The following is a 24,303-nucleotide window of genomic DNA, read 5'->3' as shown; positions in this document are numbered from 1 at the left end:
GGTCCCAGATTTGGCAGCCCTGCCAATACTATATCTATACTATTTTATTACCTTGATAAATACTTTCAAGAAACTCATCCTTTTTTACCAAATATATTTTACAGGTAACGATTAATATAAACTAAATTATTGTTTTCCATTTCGTCCACCATGACGGCTCTACTATGAGATTGACCCCTTGACCTCTGTAGGGGCAGGAACACAGAGTTTAAAAGGCCACCACCAACTCTCACCCTCAGTGTTTGCTGTCCCTACGGAGGCGCCTCACAGAGAGGCCTCCTGATGGAGGCGAAGCATTTTATTATTTTAAATACCTTTTGGGATCTGTGTCCCTTACCTCTGCCCTCCTGCGGTTGAGTTCAAAGCTGGGCAGAGGATATCAATGGAGCGAATCTCGTTCCTGTCAGCAGGGGCCTGTATCTCTCCTCACAGCGTCGGTCCCCCTTCCCTACATTGAGGAAGCTGACCAAGCGCCTCAGAGACACGCTGCACGCCGACTCCTGGTTGAATAGCCTCAGCGCTGCACTCTGCTACGGACCGGCAGGAGGCTGAAGGGGCGGAGCTTGGACCGGACATGCGCGCACCGCAAAGACGTCAGACGCCGCTCTGGACATTTAGAAGCGGCAGTTTTGAATATGCGGTGGAACACAACCTGGTCTTCCTCTTAGTGCTCCAAGCTACAGATGTCTGTCACTGACGCCCCTGCAGTCCAGATGGAATCTTCTGAAGCCCCTTCGGCTACTCCAACCGTGAGTTCCCCTGTGGGGAGAAAGAAATGATGCATCATATCGACCTGCTATACTTATCATGTCTACTGATACCTGGTTACTTCTCTCTTATAGGGAGTAAAAGAGCCCAGAACCAAAACTAAAATTCATAGGTGTGCGACTTGTAGCAAGAGACTTCCAGAAAATCACAAAAAAAACTCTGCCAAGTTTGCATCAATGATCTTGTAAAAGAGGAGCAACCATCCATACTGATGGAGGTCAAATCCTTGATTCAGAGCGAAATAAAGTCCTCCCTGGCCTCTCTCAGATCTGTCCCTCCTACACCACCGGCGAAAAAACCTAGGGTGTCTGTTCCCTCCTTCTCTGATTCAGAGGACATGGACGAGGAGGCCTCCACCTCTAGACAGAACGTTGACATTGACGCTCTATCTGAGGGAGAAGTTGTGGAGGATAGTAAGAAGTACTTCTCATCTGAGTACATGGAGGAATTATTGGGCGCTGTTAGAGCAACCATGGGCATTGAGGAGGTGAAAAAAACACGATCTGTCCTGGATGAGATGAACCGTCCGGTGAACGAAAACATAAAAGATATGATCCTGGATGAATGGACGGATCCTGAGAGAAGACTGGGTTATCCAGGGAATTCAGGAATAGGCTATTATTCGATCCGGCTGATGTTAAATTGTTTAATGAGACCCCAAAAATTTACGTCCAGGTGGCTAAGGTAGTCAAAAATAACTCCCTCCCATTTGAGGACTCGTCACAATTGCAGGACCCTATGGAGAGGAAGGCCAACTCACTTCTAAAAAAAATCCTGCGGGAGGGGGCGTCCATGTTTGGTATAAAAACAAACATAGCTGCGACGTCGGTAGCTAGGTCCATGTGTTTCTGGCTCAATGAGTTGGAAAACCATATTAAAAATAAAACCCCAAAAGAGGAAATATTAAATTCTATCCCACTCCTTAGATCAGCCACCGCATTCTTGGCGGATGCCTCAGCTGAGTCTGTGAGGTTTGCCGCCAAGGATGCTGCTCTCTCCAATTCAGCTAGAAGGGCATTGTGGATGAAAGCATGGGGAGGGGATAGAACCTCAAAAGCCAAGCTATGTTTTATAGCTTTTTCTGGGGAATATGTTTTTGGACCTGTGCTAGACTCCATCCTTGAGAAAGCAGCAGACAAAAAAAGGTTTTCCGGAGGAAAGCAAAAAGAAGCCCTTTCGTTCCTTTAATTCCCAGACTAGATCCTATAGGGGCAAAGGGAAGCCGGGCAGGTGCAGTTACCAGAAAGAGGGGAAAGGCAGAGGATTCCTTCTCAACCCCCAGAATAAGCAATCAGATAAACAATGACGCCAGAGTAGGGGGGAGATTGAGGAATTTTCTGTCCCGTTGGGAAACGGTCACCAAAAATCCGTGGGCCTTAGACATCTTACGGAATGGCTACTGGATAGAATTTTCCTCAGTCCCTCCAAAAAAGTTCAGAATAACATCTCGCAGCCAAAAGACTCTAGAAAAAATCTGGCAGGGGGTCCTTCAACTTATAGATTCAGGAGTGGTGGCAGAAGTCCCCAGCGTGGAAAGAGGAAGAGGTTACTATTTTAATTTATTCCTGGTTCAGAAACCAGACTGTTCCTTCCGCACTATTATAAATCTAAAGAGACTGAACAAAGCTATCACATACAGAAAATTCAAGATGGAATCCATAACATCCATCATTCCTTTGATCAAAGCCAGAGATTTCATGACGTCCATAGACTTAACCACTTAAGGACCACAGGTTTATACCCCCCTAAAGACCAGGCCCTTTTTTACAAATCGGTCATGCAACTTACCACAGAAATGAATTTTACCTCCTTTTCTTCTCACTAATAGAGCTTTCATTTGGTGGTATTTCATTGCTGCTGACATTTTTACATTTTTTGTTATTAATCGAAATTTAACGATTTTTTTTGCAAAAAAATGACATTTTTCACTTTCAGTTGTAAAATTTTGCAAAAAAAACGACATCCATATATAAATTTTGCTCAAAATTTATTGTTCTACATGTCTTTGATAAAAAAAAATGTTTGGGTAAAAAAAAAAAAATGGTTTGGGTAAAAGTTATAGCGTTTACAAACTATGGTACAAAAATGTGAATTTCCGCTTTTTGAAGGAGCTCTGACTTTCTGAGCACCTGTCATGTTTCCTGAGGTTCTACAATGGCCAGACAGTACAAACACCCCACAAATGACCCCATTTCGGAAAGTAGACATCCTAAGGTATTCGCTGATGGGCATAGTGAGTTCATAGAACTTTTTATTTTTTGTCACAAGTTAGCGGAAAATGATGATTTTTTTTTTTATTATTTTTTTTTCTTACAAAGTCTCATATTCCACTAACTTGTGACAAAAAATAAAAACTTCCATGAACTCACTATGCCCATCAGCGAATACCTTGGGATGTCTTCTTTCCAAAATGGGGTCACTTGTGGGGTAGTTATACTGCCCTGGCATTCTAGCGGCCCAAATGTGTGGTAAGGAGTTTGAAATCAAATTCTGTAAAAAATGGCTGGTGAAATCCGAAAGGTGCTTTTTGGAATGTGGGCCCCTTTGCCCACCTAGGCTGCAAAAAAGTGTCACACATGTGGTATCTCCGTATTCAGGAGAAGTTGGGGAATGTGTTTTGGGGTGTCATTTTACATATACCCATGCTGGGTGAGAGAAATATCTTGGCAAAAGACAACTTTTCCCATTTTTTTATACAAAGTTGTCTTTTGCCAAGATATTTCTCTCACCCAGCATGGGTATATGTAAAATGACACCCCAAAACACATTCCCCAACTTCTCCTGAATACGGAGATACCAGATGTGTGACACTTTTTTGCAGCCTAGGTGGGCAAAGGGGCCCATATTCCAAAGGGCACCTTTCGGATTTCACTGGTCATTTTTTACAGAATTTGATTTCAAACTCCTTACCACACATTTGGGCCCCTAGAATGCCAGGGCAGTCTAACTACCCCACAAGTGACCCCATTTTGGAAAGAAGACACCCCAAGGTATTCGCTGATGGGCATAGTGAGTTCATGGAAGTTTTTATTTTTTGTCACAAGTTAGTGGAATATGAGACTTTGTAAGAAAAAAAAATAAAAAATAAATCATCATTTTCCACTAACTTGTGACAGAAAATAAAAAATTCTAGGGACTCGCCATGCCCCTCACGGAATACCTTGGGGTGTCTACTTTCCAAAATGGGGTCACTTGTGGGGTAGTTATACTGCCCTGGCATTTTCCAGGGGCCCTAATGTGTGGTAAGTAGGTAAATGACCTGTGAAATCCTAAAGGTGCTTTTTGGAATTTGGGCCCCTTTGCCCACCTAGGCTGCAAAAAAGTGTCACACGTGGTATCGCCGTATTCAGGAGAAGTTGGGCAATGTGTTTTGGGGTGTCATTTTACATATACCCATGCTGGGTGAGAGAAATATCTTGGCAAAAGACAACTTTTCCCATTTTTTTATACAAAGTTGGCATTTGACCAAGATATTTCTCTCACCCAGCATGGGTATATGTAAAATGACACCCCAAAACACATTCCCCAACTTCTCCTGAGTACGGCGATACCAGATGTGTGACCCTTTTGTGCAGCCTAGATGCGCAAAGGTGCCCAAAATCCTTTTAGGAGGGCATTTTTAGACATTTGGATACCAGACTTCTTCTCACGCTTTGGGGCCCCTAGAATGCCAGGGCAGTATAAATACCCCACATGTGACCCCATTTTGGAAAGAAGACACCCCAAGGTATTCAATGAGGGGCATGGCGAGTTCATAGAAATTTATTTTTTTTGGCACAAGTTAGCGGAAATTGATATTTTTTATTTTTTTCTCACAGTCTCCCTTTCCGCTAACTTGGGACAAAAATTTCAATCTTTCATGGACTCAATATGCCCCTCACGGAATACCTTGGGGTGTCTTCTTTCCGAAATGGGGTCACATGTGGGGTATTTATACTGCCCTGGCATTCTAGGGGCCCTAAAGCGTGAGAAGAAGTCTGGAATATAAATGTCTAAAAAGTTTTACGCATTTGGATTCCGTGAGGGGTATGGTGAGTTCATGTGAGATTTTATTTTTTGACACAAGTTAGTGGAATATGAGACTTTGTAAGAAAAAAAAAAAATAATTCCGCTAACTTGGGCCAAAAAAATGTCTGAATGGAGCCTTACAGGGGGGTGATCAATGACAGGGGGGTGATCAGAGAGTCTATATGGGGTGATCACCCCCCTGTCATTGATCACCCCCCTATAAGGCTCCATTCAGATGTCCGTATGTGTTTTGCGGATCCGATCCGTGGATCCGTAAAAATCATACGGACATCTGAATGCAGCCTGACGGGGGGGTGATCAATGACAGGGGGTGTGATCAGGGAGTCTATATGGGGTGATCACCAACCCTGGAAGGCTCCAGGGAGACACCTGTATGTGTTTTGCGGATCCGATCCATCTATCAGTGGATGCGTAAAAATCATGCGGACATCTGAATGGAGCTTTACAGGGGGGTGATCAATGACAGGGGGGTAATCAGGGAGTCTATATGGGGTGATCACCACAGTCATTGATCACGCCCCTGTAAGGCTCCATTCAGACGTCTGTATGTGTTTTGCGGATCCGATCCATCCATCAGTGGATCCGTAAAAATCATGCGGACATCTGAATGGAGCTTGACAGGGGGGTAATCAATGACAGGGGGTGATCAGGGAGTCTATATGGGGTGATCAGGGGCTAATAAGGGTCTAATAAGTGACGGGGGGGGTGTGGTGTAGTGTAGTGGTGCTTGGTGCTACTTTACTGAGCTACCTGTGTCCTCTGGTCGATCCAAACAAAGGGGACCACCAGAGGACCAGGTAGCAGGTATATTAAACGCTGTTATCAAAACAGCGTCTAATATACCTGTTAGGGGTTAAAAAAACCACATCTCCAGCCTGCCAGCGAACGATCGCCGCTGGCAGGCTGGAGATCAACTCTCTTACCTTCCGTTCCTGTGAGCGCGCGCGCGCCTGTGTGCGCGCGTTCACAGGAAATCTCGGCTCACGCGAGATGACGCCAATCGGCGTTAGCGTAGCCTGGGGGAGCCGCCGCAATGACGCCTTTCGGCGTTAGCGCGGCGGCAAGTGGTTAAAGGACGCTTACTATCACATCCCCATAAACAAAACATCTCAGAAATACATCTCAGAAATACCTCAGATTTGCCCTAGTAGACAACTCTGGAGAAGTTCACCGCGTAACCCTTTGGAATTTTCTCTGCTCCAAGGGTATTAACGAAGGTCATAGTGGAAATGATATCCCCCCCTCAGAGCAGAAGGAATAAAAGTATTACCGTACCTAGACGATTTCCTAGTTCTAGGGTCCTCGGAACTGGAGACAACCAGCCTTAATACCAACGACCTAATACGCAGGTTCTCAAACCTAGGCTGGATAATAAACCTAAATAAATCGTGCACAATTCCATCAACCAAAATGAAATTTTTGGGAGTGATCCTGGACTCAGTTTCCCAGATTACATCCCTCCCTCAGGAGAAAATGAAATCCTTTATAGACAAAACAAGAAAGTTCCAATGTCAGTCTCGGTGCTCCATCCGCAGTGCCATGAGCCTCTTGGGAATGATGACCTCCTGTATAACGGCAGTATCTTGGTCCCAAGCTCATACCAGGGTAGTCCAGTCGTGGATCCTGAAGAATTGGGACAAGAGGCAGTGCTCTCTAGAAAAAAGAATCTCCATCCCAAACCACGTAAGATCAGATTTAAACTGGTGGACGGAGAATAAAACCTTGCTAAGAGGTGTACCCTGGATAAAGAATCCAGAAATACTAATATATACGGATGCAAGTGGCACAGGATGGGGAGCAAAGGTAGGCTCACTAAACTACATGGGCACTTGGTCGGACATCATAAGAATAAAAAATAGTGGTAGGTTGTGGTGGCTCACTAGCAAGTAGTTAAGGTATGGTGCTGCAAGCTCGTATAGACGGAATCACCCCACCCTCTCTTAAAGGCAAATGTAGTAATAGGAAAATGAGCCAGCACTCATACACTTGGCAACCAAATTGACATGTGCAGAAAATATTTATTAAATCCCCATAAAATACAAGTAATAAAATTTATAAGAACAATGTAGCAATAATATACATCATTACAGTCACATATATTGTGGTGGATATGATCGATACTATATTCGATAAAAATATATTCGATAGAAATATTCGATAAATTGAATGGTAGAAAATTCAATGTTGAAATATTCGATACCACTCAATAGTGTCGATAAATTCAATAATATATATCACACCAAAAAACTTCAAGTATATGCTGTTATTTGGGAAAGAGGGGGTATTATCTTCTAGCACTCTATCCCAATTTGTGAAACTGAATGTCACTGAAAATGGTGTAGGTGTATTTACTGGGAGCGCAATATGTTCATAAAGTGTCCACAGGAATCCTGATAATGTGAAAAGTCTCTTATAGCATATCCTTTTAAGGTAGATATGAGCTTTGAATCGAAGAAAACTTTTAATCGATATTTGGCTTACCGTCTAGCGTCTGTTGTCTCCCTATTGCTTCAGTGGAGCTTTAAATATTTGCCGGCTTATTCAGTCGCTCCATACAGCAAGCTGGTTTAAATTTCGCGGGAGTTCCAAAGATCGCGGGAGTTGCCACTCTGTTCCGCAATTTCCTTTGGTGCAGCTTTCGACGATAAGAATAGTTAATCCTTTACTGTAGAAATTTTCTTCTGTATGGCCATACAGTATTATCGGAGGCTTTTCAATGCAGGTACATCACTTGTTTCACCATACGCGTTACGGGTAGATTCACTCTCCCTTCCTCAGTGGTCAATATATGTGACTGTAATGTTGTATATTATTGCTACATTGTTCTTATAAATTTTATTACTTGTATTTTATGGGGATTTAATAAATATTTTCTGCACATGTCAATTTGGTTGCCAAGTGTATGAGTGCTCGCTCATTTTCCTATTACATCATAAGAATAAAGTCATCAAACCACAGAGAACTGAGGGCGATCTGGGAGGTTCTGAAGGCGTCACAGGACAAAGTATCCGGAAGACACCTGAAAATTCTTTCAGACAATGTAACAGCAGTCGCATATTTGAAGCATCAGGGGGGCACAAGATCCCCAAGCTTAAAAATTTGACGGAAAACATATTATTCTGGGCAGAAAGAAATGTTCCCTCCATCACAGCTATCCATTTAAAGGGTACAGAAAATATACAGGCGGACTTCCTCAGCAGGAAGACCATAGATCCAGGAGAATGGGCCCTAAACTCAGAGGTATTCCATCAGATCACCAGAAGATGGGGGACACCCCCAGATAGACCTGTTTGCGTCAGGAAAAAACGCAAAATCCATTCTTTCTGCTCCCTAAATCCCAGGGACAACCCTTGGGCAGTGGATGCATTCTCAATCAGGTGGCCTTGGGGTCTAGCCTATGCCTTTCCCCCTTGGCCTCTAATACCCCGAGTACTGCAAAAAATAAGATCGGACCCAGTAACAGTAATTCTGGTTCTTCCATACTGGACAAAAAGAAATTGGTTCCCAGTACTGAGGGAACTAGCTCTGGAAGAACCCTGGAGAATTCCCCCACAGGGGAACATCCTTTCTCAGGGTCCAATCTTTCATCAGAATACAGGACTAGTCAAGTTATCAGCCTGGATCCTGAGCGCGAAGCAGAGGGCTGTCTGAAAAGGTTATAAATACCCTAAAATCCAGCAGAAAAGAAGTCACCTCTGCGATCTATCTTAAAATCTGGAAGAAGTATTGTAGCTGGCTAGGCCAGAACCCTCCTTTAGATTCTGCCCCAAACATTGAGAAAATACTTGATTTTCTTCAAAAGGGATTAGATTTGGGCCTGAGACAAAGTACACTTAAAGTGCAGGTCTCAGCCTTGGGGGCTTGCTATGATACAGACTTAGCCAGTCATAGGTAGATAAGGAGGTTTAGAAGAGCCGCCTTAAGATTAGGACCATCCTTAACCTCTAGGACGCCTCAATGGGACTTGAACTTGGTCCTGAGAGGACTTACAAAATCACAATTTTCTCCTATTCAGGATATTTCACTTTAACACCTGTCATTAAAAGCGGCCTTCCTAGTAGCCATAACTTCAGCCAGACGATTGGGCGAGATCCAGGCGCTGTCCTGCCGGGAACCATACCTCACTATCTTTCCAGACAGAATAGTATTACGTTTGGATCCTGGTTTCTTGCTGAAGGTCGTATCGGACTTTCACAGAGATCAGGAAATTGTCCTTCCATCTTTTCCCAGGGATGGGCCATCACACGATCAGTTTCAGCTCCTGGATGTTTGATATACTATCATACAGTATCTAGCTGCAACAAAGGAATTTAGAAAGGATGATAATCTTCTTGTTAAATACGCAGGTCCAAACAAGGGAAAAAAGGCATCCAAAGCCTCCATTGGACGATAGATTAAATCTACCATTGCCTGTTGCTATCAAAAGTCAGGTCTAAACAGCCCCACAAATATAAAAGCCCACTCTACAAGAGCTATGGCTTCTTCGTGGGCAGAAAAAGGGGGTGTCTCCTTAGACAAAATTTGTTGAGCAGCCACCTGGTCAAGTATAAATACCTTTTATCAAACATTACCGCATTAATGTTTCTGCTTCTGCTGACTGATGGAGATTTGAGGGATGCACATCCAGGGCACGAAGCTCCCGTTCCACCACATCCCAAAGATGCTCTATTGGGTTGAGATCTGGTGACTGTGGGGGCCATTTTAGTACAGTGAACTCATTGTCATGTTCAAGAAACCAATTTGAAATGATTCGAGCTTTGTGACATGGTGCATTATCCTGCTGGAAGTAGCCATCAGAGGATGGATACATGTTCTCATTCTGTTTACGCCAAATTCGGACTCTACCATTTGAATGTCTCAACAGAAATCGAGACTCATCAGATCAGGCAACATTTTTCCAGTCTTCAACAGTCCAATTTTGGTGAGCTCGTGCAAATTTTAGCCTCTTTTTCCTATTTGTAGTGGAGATGAGTGGTACCCGGTGGGGTCTTCTGCTGTTGTAGCCCATCCGCCTCAAGGTTGTGCGTGTTGTGGCTTCACAAATGCTTTGCTGCATACCTCGGTTGTAACAAGTGGTTATTTCAGTCAACGTTGCTCTTCTATCAGCTTGAATCAGTCGGCCCATTCTCCTCTGACCTCTAGCATCCACAAGGCATTTTTGCCCACAGGACTGCCGCATACTGGATGTTTTTCCCTTTTCACACCATTCTTTGTAAACCCTAGAAATGGTTGTGCGTGAAAATTCCAGTAACTGAGCAGATTGTGAAATACTCAGACCGGCCCGTCTGGCACCAACAACCATGCCACGCTCAAAATTGCTTAAATCACCTTTCTTTCCCATTCTGACATTCAGTTTGGAGTTCAGGAGATTTTCTTGATCAGGACCACACCCCCTAAATGCATTGAAGCAACTGCCATGTGATTGGTTGACTAGATAATTGCATTAATGAGAAATAGAACAGGTGTTCCTAATAATTCTTTAGGTGAGTGTGTGTGTGTGTGTGTGTGTGTGTGTGTGTGTGTGTGTATATGTATGTATGTGTGTGTGTATATATATATATATATATATATATATATATATATTATATTATATTATTATTATTTTTTTTTGCCTAAATTAAGGCTGCACCCACTTGGTAATTTGGAAAGCACTGACAGTGAGAGTGGGTGGTGGCCTTTTAAACTCTGTGTTCCTGCCCCTACAGAGGTCAAGGGGTCAATCTCATAGTAGAGTAGTCATGGTGGACTCAAGGAAACAGAATTACCGGTAAGGCTCCATTCACACATCCGCAATTCCATTCCGCATTTTGCTGGAACGGAATTGCGGACCCATACAGTCGTGCGGCCCCGATCCGGAATTGCGGACCCGCACTTCCGGGTCCACAATTCCGATCCTGAAAAAAATAGAACATGTCCTATTCTTGTCCGCAATAGCGGACAAGAATAGGCATATTCTTTTAGTGCCGGCAATGTGTGGCCCGCAAAATGCGGAACGCACATTGCCAATGTCCGTGTTTTGCGGATCCGCAAAACACACACGGATGTGTGAATGGACCCTAAGTCTCCCTTCCTGCTCGCTGCTGCTATGTCTACGGCGAGCAGGAAGAGAGAAAGGAGATGGCACAAGCACAGTGCGCATGCCTTCCCTTCATACACTGTTCTTTAGTAACAAGAATCTATTAGAATTTAGAATTTTATCTGTGAACAAGGAATATGGACCTTCTTATTTTATTGTTATTTTCTCTGTGCTCTAGTAAACACATGAATGCCTTTGTGGAAGATATATTGAGTAGGATTCAAGATCTCCTCGAGCTCTCTCCTCCGGTGAGTAGCTGAATAGCTGTGTATATTTAGAATTCACTCCATCACAATATGTCTGCTGGACGGTTGCGCTGGAGCAGAGTGCTTTTATACAGTGTTCTCAACACTTTGCTCCCTGCTTAAAGGAAATCTGTCACAATGATTTTCAACTATTATCTGCGGTCGTACAAGTAGTATGTAGTAGGCAAGTCCTGACGATATTTTAGCAGCGCTTTGAATGCTGACAGCGGGGGAAAGAGGGGGCAGTAGGAAAATAAAAAGTATAAACCTGGACTTATCTGCAGTATTACTCATGTATTACAGCAGCTTATAATCTAAGAACCTGGTGACAGATTTCCTTTAACCCCTTCCCAACATGTGACCTACTATTACGTCATGGAAGTCAGTGACTTCCCGCATTTTGACGTAATAGAACGTCATGGTGATCGAGCAGGCACCTGAGCGGTGCGTGCCCGATCACTACAGGGGTCTAGCAGTCCCTGGGAGCCGGGCCCTTGCTGTAAACAGCGATGCTGGCGGATTAACCCCTTCTATGCCGCGTTTAGCGCTGACCGCGACATAGTAGTGATTTGCGATGGGTGAAGGAGCACATCAAATCCCCGCGCTGCCTTGGCGGGGACCCGATGCGTGACAAGGCAGCCTGATGCCGTGCAGAGGCTGCCCAGTGCCTTGCACGGCATCGGGACCTGCCTTCTACGGGTGCCCAGGAGATCCAGCCTCAGGCTGTTAGTGTAATACACTTAACAGGCAATGCATTACAATACAGATGTATTGTAATGCATTGCAGAGGGGATCAGACCCCCAAAAGTTGAAGTCCTAGAGTGTTTTTAATAAAAATATAATAGTTTCAAATAAAAAAAATAAAAAAAAACTCCCCTTCCCCAGATTTCATAATAAAAAAATAGAAAAAAAAGGAAAAACGCACACATTAGGTATTGCAGCGTCCGTAACAACCGGCTCTATAAATATATCGCATGATCCACCCCGTCTGATAAACACCATAAAAAAATTAAAAACTGTGTAAAAAAAAAAAAAGCTGTTTGTCACATTACATCACAAAAAGTGCAACACCAACTGATCAAAAAGGCATATGTCAAACAAAATAGTACCAATAAAACCATCACATCATCCCGCAAAAAATTAGACCCTACCTGAGACCATTTTGCTTCAAAACTGCTATTATTGTGCTAAGTGAAAAAAAATAAGTTGACATATTGGGTATTGCCACATCCGTAACAACCTGCTCTATAAAAATATCACATGACCTAACCCCTCAGATGAACACCTTTAAAAAAAAAAATAAAAAAATAAAAACCGTGCCAAAAAAGCAATTTTTTGTTACCTTACATCACAAAAATTGCATCACCAAGCGATCAAAAAGGCGTATGTATGCCCCCTTAATAGTACCAATCAAACTGTCTCCTCATCTCACAAAAATGATACCCTACTTAAGACAATCGGTCAAAAAATACAATAGCTATGGCTCTGACTATGGAGACACTAAAGCATCATTTCTGCTGCTATTGTGTGAAACTTAAATACATAAGAAAGTATACATACTAGGTATTGCCACGTCCGTAACAATCTGCTCTATAAAAATATCACATGACCTAACCCTTCAGGGAAACGCTGTAAAAATAAATAAAAACTATGACAAAATTAACATTTTTTTTGGTCACCTTGCCCCATAAAGTGGGGTGTTTCTGTGAACCGCAGAATCAGGGTAATAAATATTGAGTTTTGTTTGGCTGTTAACCCTTGATGTGTTAATGGTTTCAAATGGGAAATCTGCTTAAGTGAAATTTAGAAATTTCATCTCCATTTTCCTTTAATTCTTGTGGAACACCTAAAAGCTTAACAAAGTTTGTAAAATCAGTTTTGAGTAACTTGAGGGGTGTAGTTTCTACAATGGGGTCATTTATTGGGGGCTTTCTACTATGTAAGCCCCACAAAGTGACTTCAGACCTGAAATGGTCCTTAAAAATTAGGGTTTAGAAATTTTCTTAAATTTCATGATTAGCTTCTAAACTTCTAAGCCTTCTAACGTCCTAAAAAAATTACATTTACAAAACGATGCCAACATAAAGTAGACATATTGGGAATGTGACGTAATAAATATATTATGAGGTATCATTTTCTGTTTTAAAAGCAGAGAAATAGAAATTTAGAAAATTGCTAATTTTTCCAAATTTTTCCAAATTTTGGGATTTTTTTCATAAAGGCAAAATATATTGACTCAAATTTATGACTATAATGAAGTACAATGTGTCACGAGAATACAATCTCAGAATGGCTTGGATAAGTAAGTGTTCCAAAGTCATCACCACATAAAGTGACACGTCAGATTTGTAAAAAATGACCTGGGCAGAAGGGCGAAAACTGGCACGAGGTAGAAGGGGTTAAAGGGGTTTTCTACTTTTTTATTTATTTTATTTTATTTATATTGATTATCCTCCGGATAGGTCACCAGTATCAGATTGACTGGGATCTGAATCCCAGCCCCCCAGACGATCAGTTGATTGAAGAGAAAGCCATGCTCATACGAGCATTGCCTTCCCTGCTCGCATCAGCAATTGTAGTGGTGAGCAGGTGTAATTACAAGTATGGCGTCTCCATTTACTTCTATGGAACAGACAGAGCCGTCGCATAGAAGTGAACGGGGATTCCATATTTGTATTTACAGCTGCTCACCACTGCAATTGCCAGCAGGTAAACAGAGCTGATCGGTGAGGGGTGATAGGTCATCCATAGTAAAAAGCAGACAACTCCTTTAAGAAAGCTTATGCTGCTTCTATAGTAACTATTTTAAAGCCTCATGAGGATTCCAAGGTTTGTGGGTCATATTGGCTACTTTCCTTACTTAATATAAGTACTGGGTAACAGATTAGCTACGTGCATGAATAAAATTATGAAAAAATGTATTCAATTATACCTGGAAAGTAAACCTAGATATCAGAAGGGTCCAAATAGTTATCCAGGTAAGTTGGGACTGTAAAGTGGAATGGGCCATGGCTTCCTTTTGATACTGCTAGACAGGTAGGGATTTGGGGACCTCCCTGTTCTCCACATAGGGGTCAAATTCCTCTCCTATCTTTCATAGATACATATGATTATGCTGGGGGTCTGAGTGCTGAGACCCCTACACCGATAACTAGAACGAGGAGAGAAGCGCTTGTCTATTGCACTCTTCTTGCTGCAGGAGATGGAAGCAAGGCAGGCCCATAGTCATTCTATTGAGTCTCTCACTTCCTATTCTGCAGCGAGGAGACAGCGCAATCTCCTCATTCTAGTAATTGCTGGGGTTCCCAGCACTTGGACCCCCACCAATCAAAACCTTTGATATGTCTGACATGTCAAAAGTTTTCTGAGAAATCAGTGACCCTGTACATGAAAAAGAGAGCTTTTTTTCATGTCGTCAGTTCACTTATGCTTTTATTTTTGTGCAGGAGAATGGTTTCCAGATGTTGCTGAGCAGTGATGATCAGCTCTTCATATATGAGACTGCAGGTGTGCTCATAGTAAATAGTGAGTATCCTGCTGAGCGCAAAAGTATTCTCATGAGGAATCTTCTTAATCCTTTAATGGAAAAGTTCAAGATTCTTCTGGAAAAACTAGTAGTAGAGCAAGATGAGGAGAGACAGACTGTTCTAGCAGACTGCCTTAATCATGCTGTAGGATTTGCCAGGTACGTACCACTAGCAGGCATTTTAAAGTTTATGGCATAGAAATGTTGCTGGTACAAGTTTCTTCTTGCATAATTTTGAGAAATACTTTTTTGGTCCTTTTTAAATTATAAAATATATGTCTAACCATCACTCTCCTTTCAAATTATTCTGTGGGGGTCTCTGTTTGTGTCACAGCTTACAGATTGCTAAACTGATTTTAGATTTCACCTTTACATAAAGATTAATTTAACTTTTAGCTGCATTATACTGAGGAGGAAAGTGGGCTATTAGCACAGCTTGAAGTTGGGTTGTATGTGTTTTGTTTTTTCTTCACCACCTTGCCGCCCGCCCGTTGATTGTCAGCACATATCTTTAATTTATCGCTAATTGTGCAGCTGCGGGAGCAGAGGGTCCACTATCAGTGACAGCAGGGCTGCCCATAGAGAAGGCAGGGATGTTTTTGAACCATCGCTATGTACACAGCATTCAATGAGTGCTATGAATAGAGATTAGGAAGCTGCAATGTCGTTCCTGCTCTGGTCCCAGCGGTCATGTGATGGCCTGGATTCTGCAAAAGCTGCTTAGTCTTGGCAAACCCAGATAAGGTCTGCAGTCAGGTTGTATAGTGCTGTACAACCTCTCTTGGGGGGTTATTCCCCTCTGTAACTGAGGCTACTAGGTTAGCCCCAGTTACAGGAGAAATCGGCAATAAATTAAAAAAACAATGTAATGTTAAATGAACAAAAATAGGCAAAAAAAAAATGCCACTATACAACGCAATGCAGCTTCTAGCCCCGTCACCAGCCACCATAACCCATATATCAAAATGACCATTATGGAAAGTGGACATAACAAAATAAAAAAAAGTGCACACTGTCCGGTTAACAAATTAAAAGACTTTTTGTAAAAAAAAATACTAAAATAAAAATTGCAAAAATAAAATCCCATATGTCACCAAAAAGGGCAAAAAAATTATTTACATTACCGAAGAGAGAAAAAATTATGGCTTTCAAATAGGGTTGCAGCTATCGACTTTTTTTGTAATAGAGTATTCTATCGATTAATCCAATGATTAATAGAGTACTCGGATAACAAAAAACGAATTAAAAGAACGTTTTTCTTTAAACACTCATCAGCCCCCCCAGTACCATCAGGCTCCGCCCCAGCCATATCCACAGCACCAGTGAAATAAAATACTTCTCTCCTGTAGGGGTGCCTCTCCACAGCTCCTTCATTTTCTCCCCACACTGCATTGTCGTCACACAGCGTCAGGTCATAGTGCATGTAAGCGTGCACTATGTCCTGACGATGTGTCAGAAGGAAAGTGCGGGCCAGCGGGTGACCACGGAGCAGTGAGTAATAGCAAACGCTTCACTCCTGCTCCGAGGTCACATGACACAAACCCTCAATGCAAAAAATTTGCATCAAGGATTTTTGTGTCCAATTACTCGATTCAATCGAGTAAGGCCTCTTTCACACGGGCGTGTCCGGATTAAGGTCCGGATGCGTCCCGGTGCATTGCAGCAAACCTGCGCGAGTAGGAACGCAATTGCAGTCAGTTTTGACTGCGATTGCGTTCCGATGTTCAGTTTTTATCGCGCGGGTGAAATGTGTTTTGCACGCGCGTGATAAAAAACAGACTGTGGTACCCAGACCCGAACTTCTTTACAGAAGTTCAGGTTTGGGTTAGTTGTAGTGTAGATTGTATTATTTTCCCTTATAACATGGTTATAAGGGAAAATAATAGCATTCTGAATACAGAATGCATAGTACAATAGGGCTGGAGGGGTTAAAAAAAAAAAAAAAAAGTAACTCACCTTAATCCACTTGTTCGCGCAGCCCGCATCTCTTCTGTCTTCATCTGTGAGGAATAGGACCTTTTGATGATGTCACTGCGTTCATCACATGGTCCATTACATGATCCATCACCATGGTGATGGATCGTGTGATGAGCGTAGTGACGTCATCAAAGGTCCTATTGCTCACAGATAGACAGAAGAAATGCCGGCTGCGCGAACAAATAGATTAAGGTGAGTTAAATTATTTTTTATATTTTTTTAACCCCTCCAGCCCTATTGTACAATGCATTCTGTATTGAGAATGCTATTATTTTCCCTTATAACCATGTTATAAGGGGAAATAATAATGATCCCCATCTCGATCGTCACCTAGCAACCGTGCGTGAAAATCGCACCGCATCCGCACTTGCTTGCGGATGCTTGCGATTTTCACGCAACCCCATTCATTTCTATGGGGCCTGCGTTACGTGAAAAACGCACAAAGAGAAGCATGCTTCGATTTTCACGCAACGCACAAGTGATGTGTGAAAATCACCGCTCGTGTACACAGCCCCATAGAAATGAATGGGTCCGGATTCAGTGCGGGTGCAATGCGTTCAACTCACGCATCGCATCCGCGCGTAATACTCGCCCGTGTGAAAGGGGCCTAATAGTTTCAGCCCTACTTTCAAAGATGCAAGTACAAAAAGGAAAATTCGCCTGGTCAGGAAAGGGGGGAAATGAGCCGGTCTTGGAACTGGTTAAAAAGGTCTAACATTTGGTGCTGTCTGCATACTTTGGACTTCTGTTAGATTTTAAAAAAAATAATAAAGTATTGGTATACTTTATAATCTGTTGAGAAATCCACAGATGTCATCATGAATTGAGCAACGCAAAAAATAGTTTATCACTAAGGTGCCATTGCGTGATGTCTTTTGAGTAGAGAAATGGCTTTTACAATGTTGACCCTACTTGAAAGCTCTTGTCTAAAACATTGTATACAATTTTTCTGAATGTTTCCATGTTGATTTAGTGGTTTTGCATAATGGATAAGATGCTGTACGTTCATTCTGCCTGTTCTCTCCCCTGTAGCCGTACAAGTAAGGCTTTCAGCAATAAGCAGACAGTAAAGCAGTGTGGCTGCTCTGAAGTCTATTTAGACTGTTTACAAAGTTTTCTGCCTGCTCTGAGTTGTCCTGTTCAGAAGGAGGTCCTCAGAGGAGGTGTTCGCACCTTTCTGCACCGTATGATCATCTGCTTGGAGGAAGAAGTGCTTCCTTTTATCCCCACTGCTTCGGAGCATATGCTTAAAGACTGTGAAGCAAAGGACCTGCAAGAATTCATTCCCTTAATTAACCAAATTACTGCTAAGTTCAAGGTAAATACATATCTAGAACTAGAATTACCTATTTGATCTTGCTTCCTTATACTGCAGTGTGCAACACTGTAAAAAAACAAACAAAAAAAAACATAAAAAACTGTGGACAGAATATATAGATCATCACTATCAGAATAAGTATCGAGCATGTCAGTACATATTGTGTCCCATTATTTCAGCCTTGTCCAGAAAAGTCCTCATTCTTCTTGTAGAGGTCCAGCTAGAAAGAAAACTCTGCAGAATGTATGTTATGGTTGATTCACAATATCCATGTATAACCAAGAAAGTTGGGGCCAAATTTGTTCAAAAGGTGGTGATGGAGTAGAATGAGCACTAAGAGGAAACAATAACTGGCACCAGATGTGAACAAATGCCAAAGTAGACCTTCATTAAGAAAAGAGTAGGGTTGGTGTACTTTAAAGTCGCCTCTCCTGACTTGTCTATTTTACTAATTAAAGGGGTTTTCCAAGACTTAAAGAGGACCTTTCATTTCAATAAAAAATCTAAACTAAGTATGCTGACATGGAGAGCGGCGCCCAGGGATCTCCCTGCCCTTACTATTATCCCTGGGCGCTGCTCCGTTCTCCCGGTATAGGCTCTGGTATCTTCAGATTTTCGGCTCAACTGGGAGGAGCCTGCTCTAAGTTCTCCTGGGCGTCTCCTTCTCCCTCAGGTTATGAGCTGAGCGCTGCGATACAGCCTAGGAGAACTTAGAGCAGGCTCCTCCCAGTTGAGCCGAAAATCTGAAGATACCGGAGCCTATACCGGGAGAAAGATCCCTGGGCGCCGCTCTCCATGTCAGCATACTTAGTTTAGATTTTTTTATTGTAATGAAAGGTCCTCATTAAATACTGAGGACCTATCTTCTGGACAGGTCATCGGTCTCTGATTGGAGGGAGTCTTACACCCGGGATCTCCGCTGATCAGCTGTTTGAGAAGGCATCGGCACTCCCAGTAGCATCGGGGCCTTGTAGCAGCTTTCCCTAGGCCAGTGATGACATGTTCATCTGTCACATGGCCTAGGAGCAGAAGAACATAGAAGTGAATGGGGCTGAGCTGCGATACCTGACACAGCCGCTGTACTATGTGCGGAGCTGTGCTTGACGGAGAAGGCTGGGGCACTCACAAGAGCATCGGTGCTTTCTCAAACAGCTGATGAGCGGGGGTCCCGGGTGTCGGACCCATGGCCTAACCAGAGGATAAGTCATCAGTATTTAAATCTCGGAAACCCTTTCAATTGTATTACGCATACAAAAGCGATTTTGGTGCATATAATTCAGTTGTCCATTTATCACATATTGTACATATAACTTCACTGCCGGCCGGCATCGCGAACGTCCGCACACAGGAATCGCGGCGATTGCTTTATCTGCAGGGGTGGACAGACTCTCCCTTACCGTGCTCCGTGGGACTAATGGAGGTAAACTCGGGCCATATGGAGTCGCGGTCTCTTATTACAGGCCGCAGACCGCCCCTTCTTCCCGTCTCTATATTTAAATCGCGCGCGCGAACGAAGCATCGGCGGGGCTTCGCTTCCCGCTCCCGCCTCTAATTCACCTCAAGAGTCTTGCCACCGCTGCTGTCACTTTCTCCTCTGCTGCCGTGACGTGTCGGATCTCTTCTGCCACTGCTGCCTGCTCCTTCTGCTGTCGCACTGCCTGAGGTCTTCGGTCTGGTAGGACTGTTAACCCCTTCCTAGCGCCAGCAGCCCCTAGCCTGGACAGCCTCCCCCTTTTTTTCTGCCAACATGTCTGACTCCTCGGGGGGCCTCTAGGCCCTGGTATCACGCCTGCACCGCCTGTGAAGCACCCTTTCCACGGGGGCATTCAGACCCGCATTGCTCTGCATTCCAGACCCCAATACAGGGTCCGCCACTTGCCGTGCCGCCGCCTGTTTCCTTGGATCCACCTGATTGGGCAAGATCCCTGTCCCAGGCCGTGGAAAGCCTCACTCATGTCGTGGGCCGCCTTGTAGACACGCACGCAGCCTGCTACACCCCTTGTCGTACCCTCCGGCTCCGCTACTTCTGCCGACCCGTCTGGGTCCCTCGCTCCCAGCAATGCCTCCAGGGCCCGGCACCTCCAGAAGCGCCCTAGGGCGGAGTGTGTGTTTTCCTTAGATACGTCTCTGTCCCCTCCAAGTCTGCGGTCTCAGTCGGGCCCCTCCTCCTCACAGGACATGCCCTCTGAGGGAGAATTGGTGGATTCGGATTGGGACATGGACTCTGCATTACTGTCCAAGCTAGCCTCTGCTGTGGATCATCTCATTACCAAAATTCACGACGACCCTCCCAGCACTGAAAAGGCCGGTGTGTCCTTTTTCCGCCCCAAACAGGCGTCCACGGTTTTCCCCCTTCTCGTCGGTGGTCTCTAAGGCTTGGTCTCGCCCTGATGCCCGTTTTACCCCCCCCCCCCCTTAAGAAGTTGGATATCTGTTATCCCTTCCCAGCGGATTGCATCTCCACTTGGGCATCTCCACCTAAAGTCGACCCTCCCGTGGCCCGCCTGTCTAAAAGCACGGCCATTCCTGTGGCGGACGGCTCCTCTCTTCAGTCCACTGAAGACCGTCGCATGGAATCCCTTACAAAAGCCATATTTGCCGCCTCCGGTTGAGCCCTCAGGGCGGTCTTTGCTTCTGCCTGGGCCGGGAAGGCGGTCTCGGAATGGGCTTCCCAACTGGACCAGGAACTTGATTCGGACGTCTCCATTCAGGACCTCCGTTCTTTAGCCCAGCTCGTTGTTCAGGCAGGGAAATTCATTTGTGAGGCCTCCCTTGTTGCAGGTGCCCTCATTGCCTGTTCCTCTGCTCTGGCTGTCTCAGCCAGGAGAGAACTTTGGCTAAAAGTTTGGACGGCGGATGCCACTTCAAAACGGTCTCTTGCTGGCCTTCCCTTCGCGGGTTCCCGTTTATTTGGGACCCGCCTGGACGAGATCATTTCTGAAGCTACGGGGGGGGAAGAGCACCCATCTTCCCCAACCTAGGACGAAGGGCACCACTCGAGGCCGTCCTGGTTTCTCTCGTTTTAGGTCCTCCCGCCCTCGACCCGCGACCGGTCCGTCCTCTAATTCCTCCCAGGATAGGCGTAAAAAGCCCTTTTTTTCGGACTCAACCCTCCTGGCGTAAGTCCCCAACCTGCTCGCCCCTCCTCGGCCAAGCAGACCTCCGCCTGAAGGTACGCACCCACCCGGGTGGGGGGCCGCCTCCTCTTTTTCAGGGACATCTGGCAGGCACAAGTCTCCGACGCCTGGGCACTCGAGATTGTGTCATCCAGGTGCAAAATCAAATTCGCGTCCCTCCCTCCGAATCGCTTCTTTCGCTCCCATTTTTGAGGGACCCCCAGTGTGCGGCCGCCTTCTCCGAAGCCATTCGCACCCTTCTGGACAAGGGAGTGATTACTCCCGTTCCACCAAGGGACAGATTCAAGGGGTTCTACTCGAACCTTTCTGTGGTCCCCAAAAAGGAAGGCTCGGTGAGACCGATATTGGACCTCAAACGGTTAAACCGGTTTCTCAGTCTTCGCCGGTTCAGGATGGAGTCCCTCCGATCCATGGTGGCTTCTCTGGAAAAAGGGGAGTTTCTGTCTATCGACATCCTGGATGCTTACCTCCACGTCCCGATCGCTCGGTGTCGCCAGCGTTTCCTTCGCTTTGCGGTGAACGACCACTATCAATTTGTCGCCCTCCCTTTCGGCCTGGCGACGGCTCCTCGGGTGTTCACCAAGATCCTAGCCCCTGTCCTGGCCTTGCTCCGCTCCAGGGGTGTTTTTCTACTTCCCTACTTGGACGATCTGCTCATCAAGGCGCCCTCCTTTTCCCAGACGTCCACCAGCGTGGACACCCTGGAGCGGTTCGGTGTGATTATCGACCTTCCCAAGTCTTCGCTTACCCCTTCCAGACAACTCGTCTTCCTGGGGATGCTGCTGGATACAGAAGCGGCGGAGGTTTGTCTTCCACCGGTAAAGCGTCTGACCGTTCGGTTCGGACCCTTCTTCACCGCCGTCCGTCCTTCCAGTCCAGCATGCGGGTATTGGGACAGATGGTGTCCTGCTTCGAAGCGATTCCGTTCACGCAATTTCACTCCTCATCTTTCAGACGGCGATCCTGTCTGCCTGGGACAAGTCCCCGGAGAGTCTGGACCGGCCCTTCCCCCTACCTCCCCATGTTCGGACCTCCCTCCTCTGGCGGTTACGGACCCCCTCCAGGAAAAATCCTTTCTGCCGATGACCTGGTTGGTGGTCACCACCGATGCCAGTCTGCAGGGTTGGTGGGGGGGGGGTGTTTGCTCCCCGGTCCGTCCAGGGCACTTGGTCTCCATCGGAGTCCAAACTGCTGATAAACATTCTGGAACTGAGGGCGATTCTCCTATCGCTCCGGCACTGGACTCCCTTGCTTCGGGGCCATCCCGTCCGTGTCCAGTCGGACAACGCCACGGCCGTGGCGTACATAAATCATCAGGGGGGCACTCGCAGAGCAGCGGCTATGCGGGAAGTGTCTCGCATCCTCCGCTGGGCGGAAACTCATGTTCCGGCCCTGTCGGCAATTTACATCCCGGGGGTGGAAAACTGGGCGGCGGACTTTCTCAGCCGGACCACGATCGACCCGGGTGAGTGGTCTCTGCATCCCGACGTGTTCGAGTCCATTTGCCTCCGTTGGGGTCGTCCGGATGTGGATCTCATGGCCTCCAGGTTCAACCACAAGCTCCCCACCGTCCAGGTCCAAGGACCCGAGGGCGTACGGCGCCGACGCTCTCGTTCTTCCGTGGATGGAATTTTCCCTCCTGTACGTGTTTCTGCCCCTCCCCTTCTGCCGCGGGTTCTCCGGAACATCGCGACAGAGGGCATGCCTACGATCCTGATAGCCCCGGCTTGGCCTCGCCGGCCTTGGTACGCCGACCTAATGCTGCCCCTGGGAGATGCGCCTTGGCCGCTGCCTCTAAGAGAAGACCTTTTCTATCAAGGGCCGATCTTCCACCAGCATTTAGGGTCGCTAAGTTTAACTGCATGGCTATTGAGACCGCAGTTTTAATGCAACGGGGTTTTTCGGCGGATGTGGTTCGTACCATGATCCGCGCACGGAAGCCGGCCTCGTCCAGGATTTACTACCGGATTTGGCGGTCTTACCTAGGTTTTGGCGAATATCTGGATGTTCATCCTCTTCGTTTTTCCCTTCCCACGATCCTGTCCTTCTTGCAGTCTGGCCTGGACCTGGGTCTGGGTCTCGGTTCGTTAAAGGGTCAGGTCTCGGCGCTTTCCATCCTCTTCCAGCGTCCTTTGGCCCCTCTCGGACTTGTCAAAACCTTTATCCAGGTAATCGCTCACTCTGCTCCCCCGTATCGCTCTCCCATTCCACCCTGGGACCTTAATGTTGTGCTCTCTGCATTCCAGTCCTCCCCCTTCGAGCCGTTACGGAGGGTCTCTTTTCGCCTTTTGTCCTGCAATGTCATTTTCCTTGTGGCCATCACGTCCCTACGACGGGTGTCTGAATTGGCGGCACTTTCTTGTACTGAGCCCCTTTTGGTTTTCCACCAGGATAAGGCTGTTCTCTGTCCGGTTCCTTCCTTCCCCCCGAAGGTGGTCTCCGCCTTTCACCTCAATGAGGACATCGTCCTCCCTTCCTTTTGTCAGTCTCCTTCTCATCCTCGAGAACGGGAGCTTCACCGCCTGGATGTTGTTAGGGCCCTGAAGATTTACCTGGAGGTCACCGGACCTTTTCGGTGCACGGACTCTTTTTGTGGTTCCGGAAGGTCCGCGCAAGGGGTTGGCGGCGTCCAGGGTGTCTATTGCCTGCTTCATCAAGATGGCTATTGCCGAGGCTTACCGCGCCATGGGCAAGGAGACGCCTTTTGGTGTTACCGCTCATTCTACCAGAGCGGTCGGTGCCTCTTGGGCTCAGAGGCATCGGGCTTCGGCTGAACAACTGTGTAAGGCGGCCACCTGGTCTTCCTTGCACACCTTCACCAAGTTCTACAGGGTGAACACCTATGCATCGGCGGATGCTGCTTTGGGCCGCCTGGTCTTGCAGGCGGCAGTTTCTTGATACCTCCGGTGGTTTCGCCTTGGGCTGTAGTCCCTCCCCTCTTGGACTGCTCTCGAACGTCCCAAGGTTTCCTGTGTACCCCAAGGAAATGGGTGAGAAAACAAGATTTTTGTATAACTTACCAGTAAAATCTTTCTCGCTCTTCCTTGGGGGACACAGCACCCACCCATTGTTCTGGTTTACCGTTACGGTTTAGTGCCCCTGTCGGGTAGTTGACTTATTTTGGTTTCACATGGCTGGTCATTGCCTTTTTTTTTTTTTTCGCTACTTGGACACGCAACTGGTAGTCTCTCTCCAGGCTGAGGGTATAGCTGCTGGAGGAGGGGCTT

The 24,303-nt window shown here is 45.8% G+C and overlaps 1 protein-coding gene across 1 annotated transcript in view; it reads left to right on the top strand.

The window, feature by feature from the left end:
• Positions 1-24,303, top strand: part of XPOT (exportin for tRNA) — a 116,968-nt gene that overhangs the window by 71,768 nt on the left and 20,897 nt on the right. The window contains exons 16-18 of the mRNA XM_040409170.1: positions 11,052-11,121; positions 14,565-14,803; positions 17,654-17,939. Of these exons, the coding sequence (XP_040265104.1) occupies positions 11,052-11,121; positions 14,565-14,803; positions 17,654-17,939 (595 nt within the window). The remainder of the gene's footprint in view (positions 1-11,051; positions 11,122-14,564; positions 14,804-17,653; positions 17,940-24,303) is intronic.

This window comes from Bufo bufo, chromosome 1 (genome assembly GCF_905171765.1).
Source record: "Bufo bufo chromosome 1, aBufBuf1.1, whole genome shotgun sequence".
NCBI lineage: Eukaryota > Metazoa > Chordata > Amphibia > Anura > Bufonidae > Bufo > Bufo bufo.
Note: the sequence above shows the minus strand (reverse complement) of the source record. Positions and strands in the feature narration are given on the sequence as shown.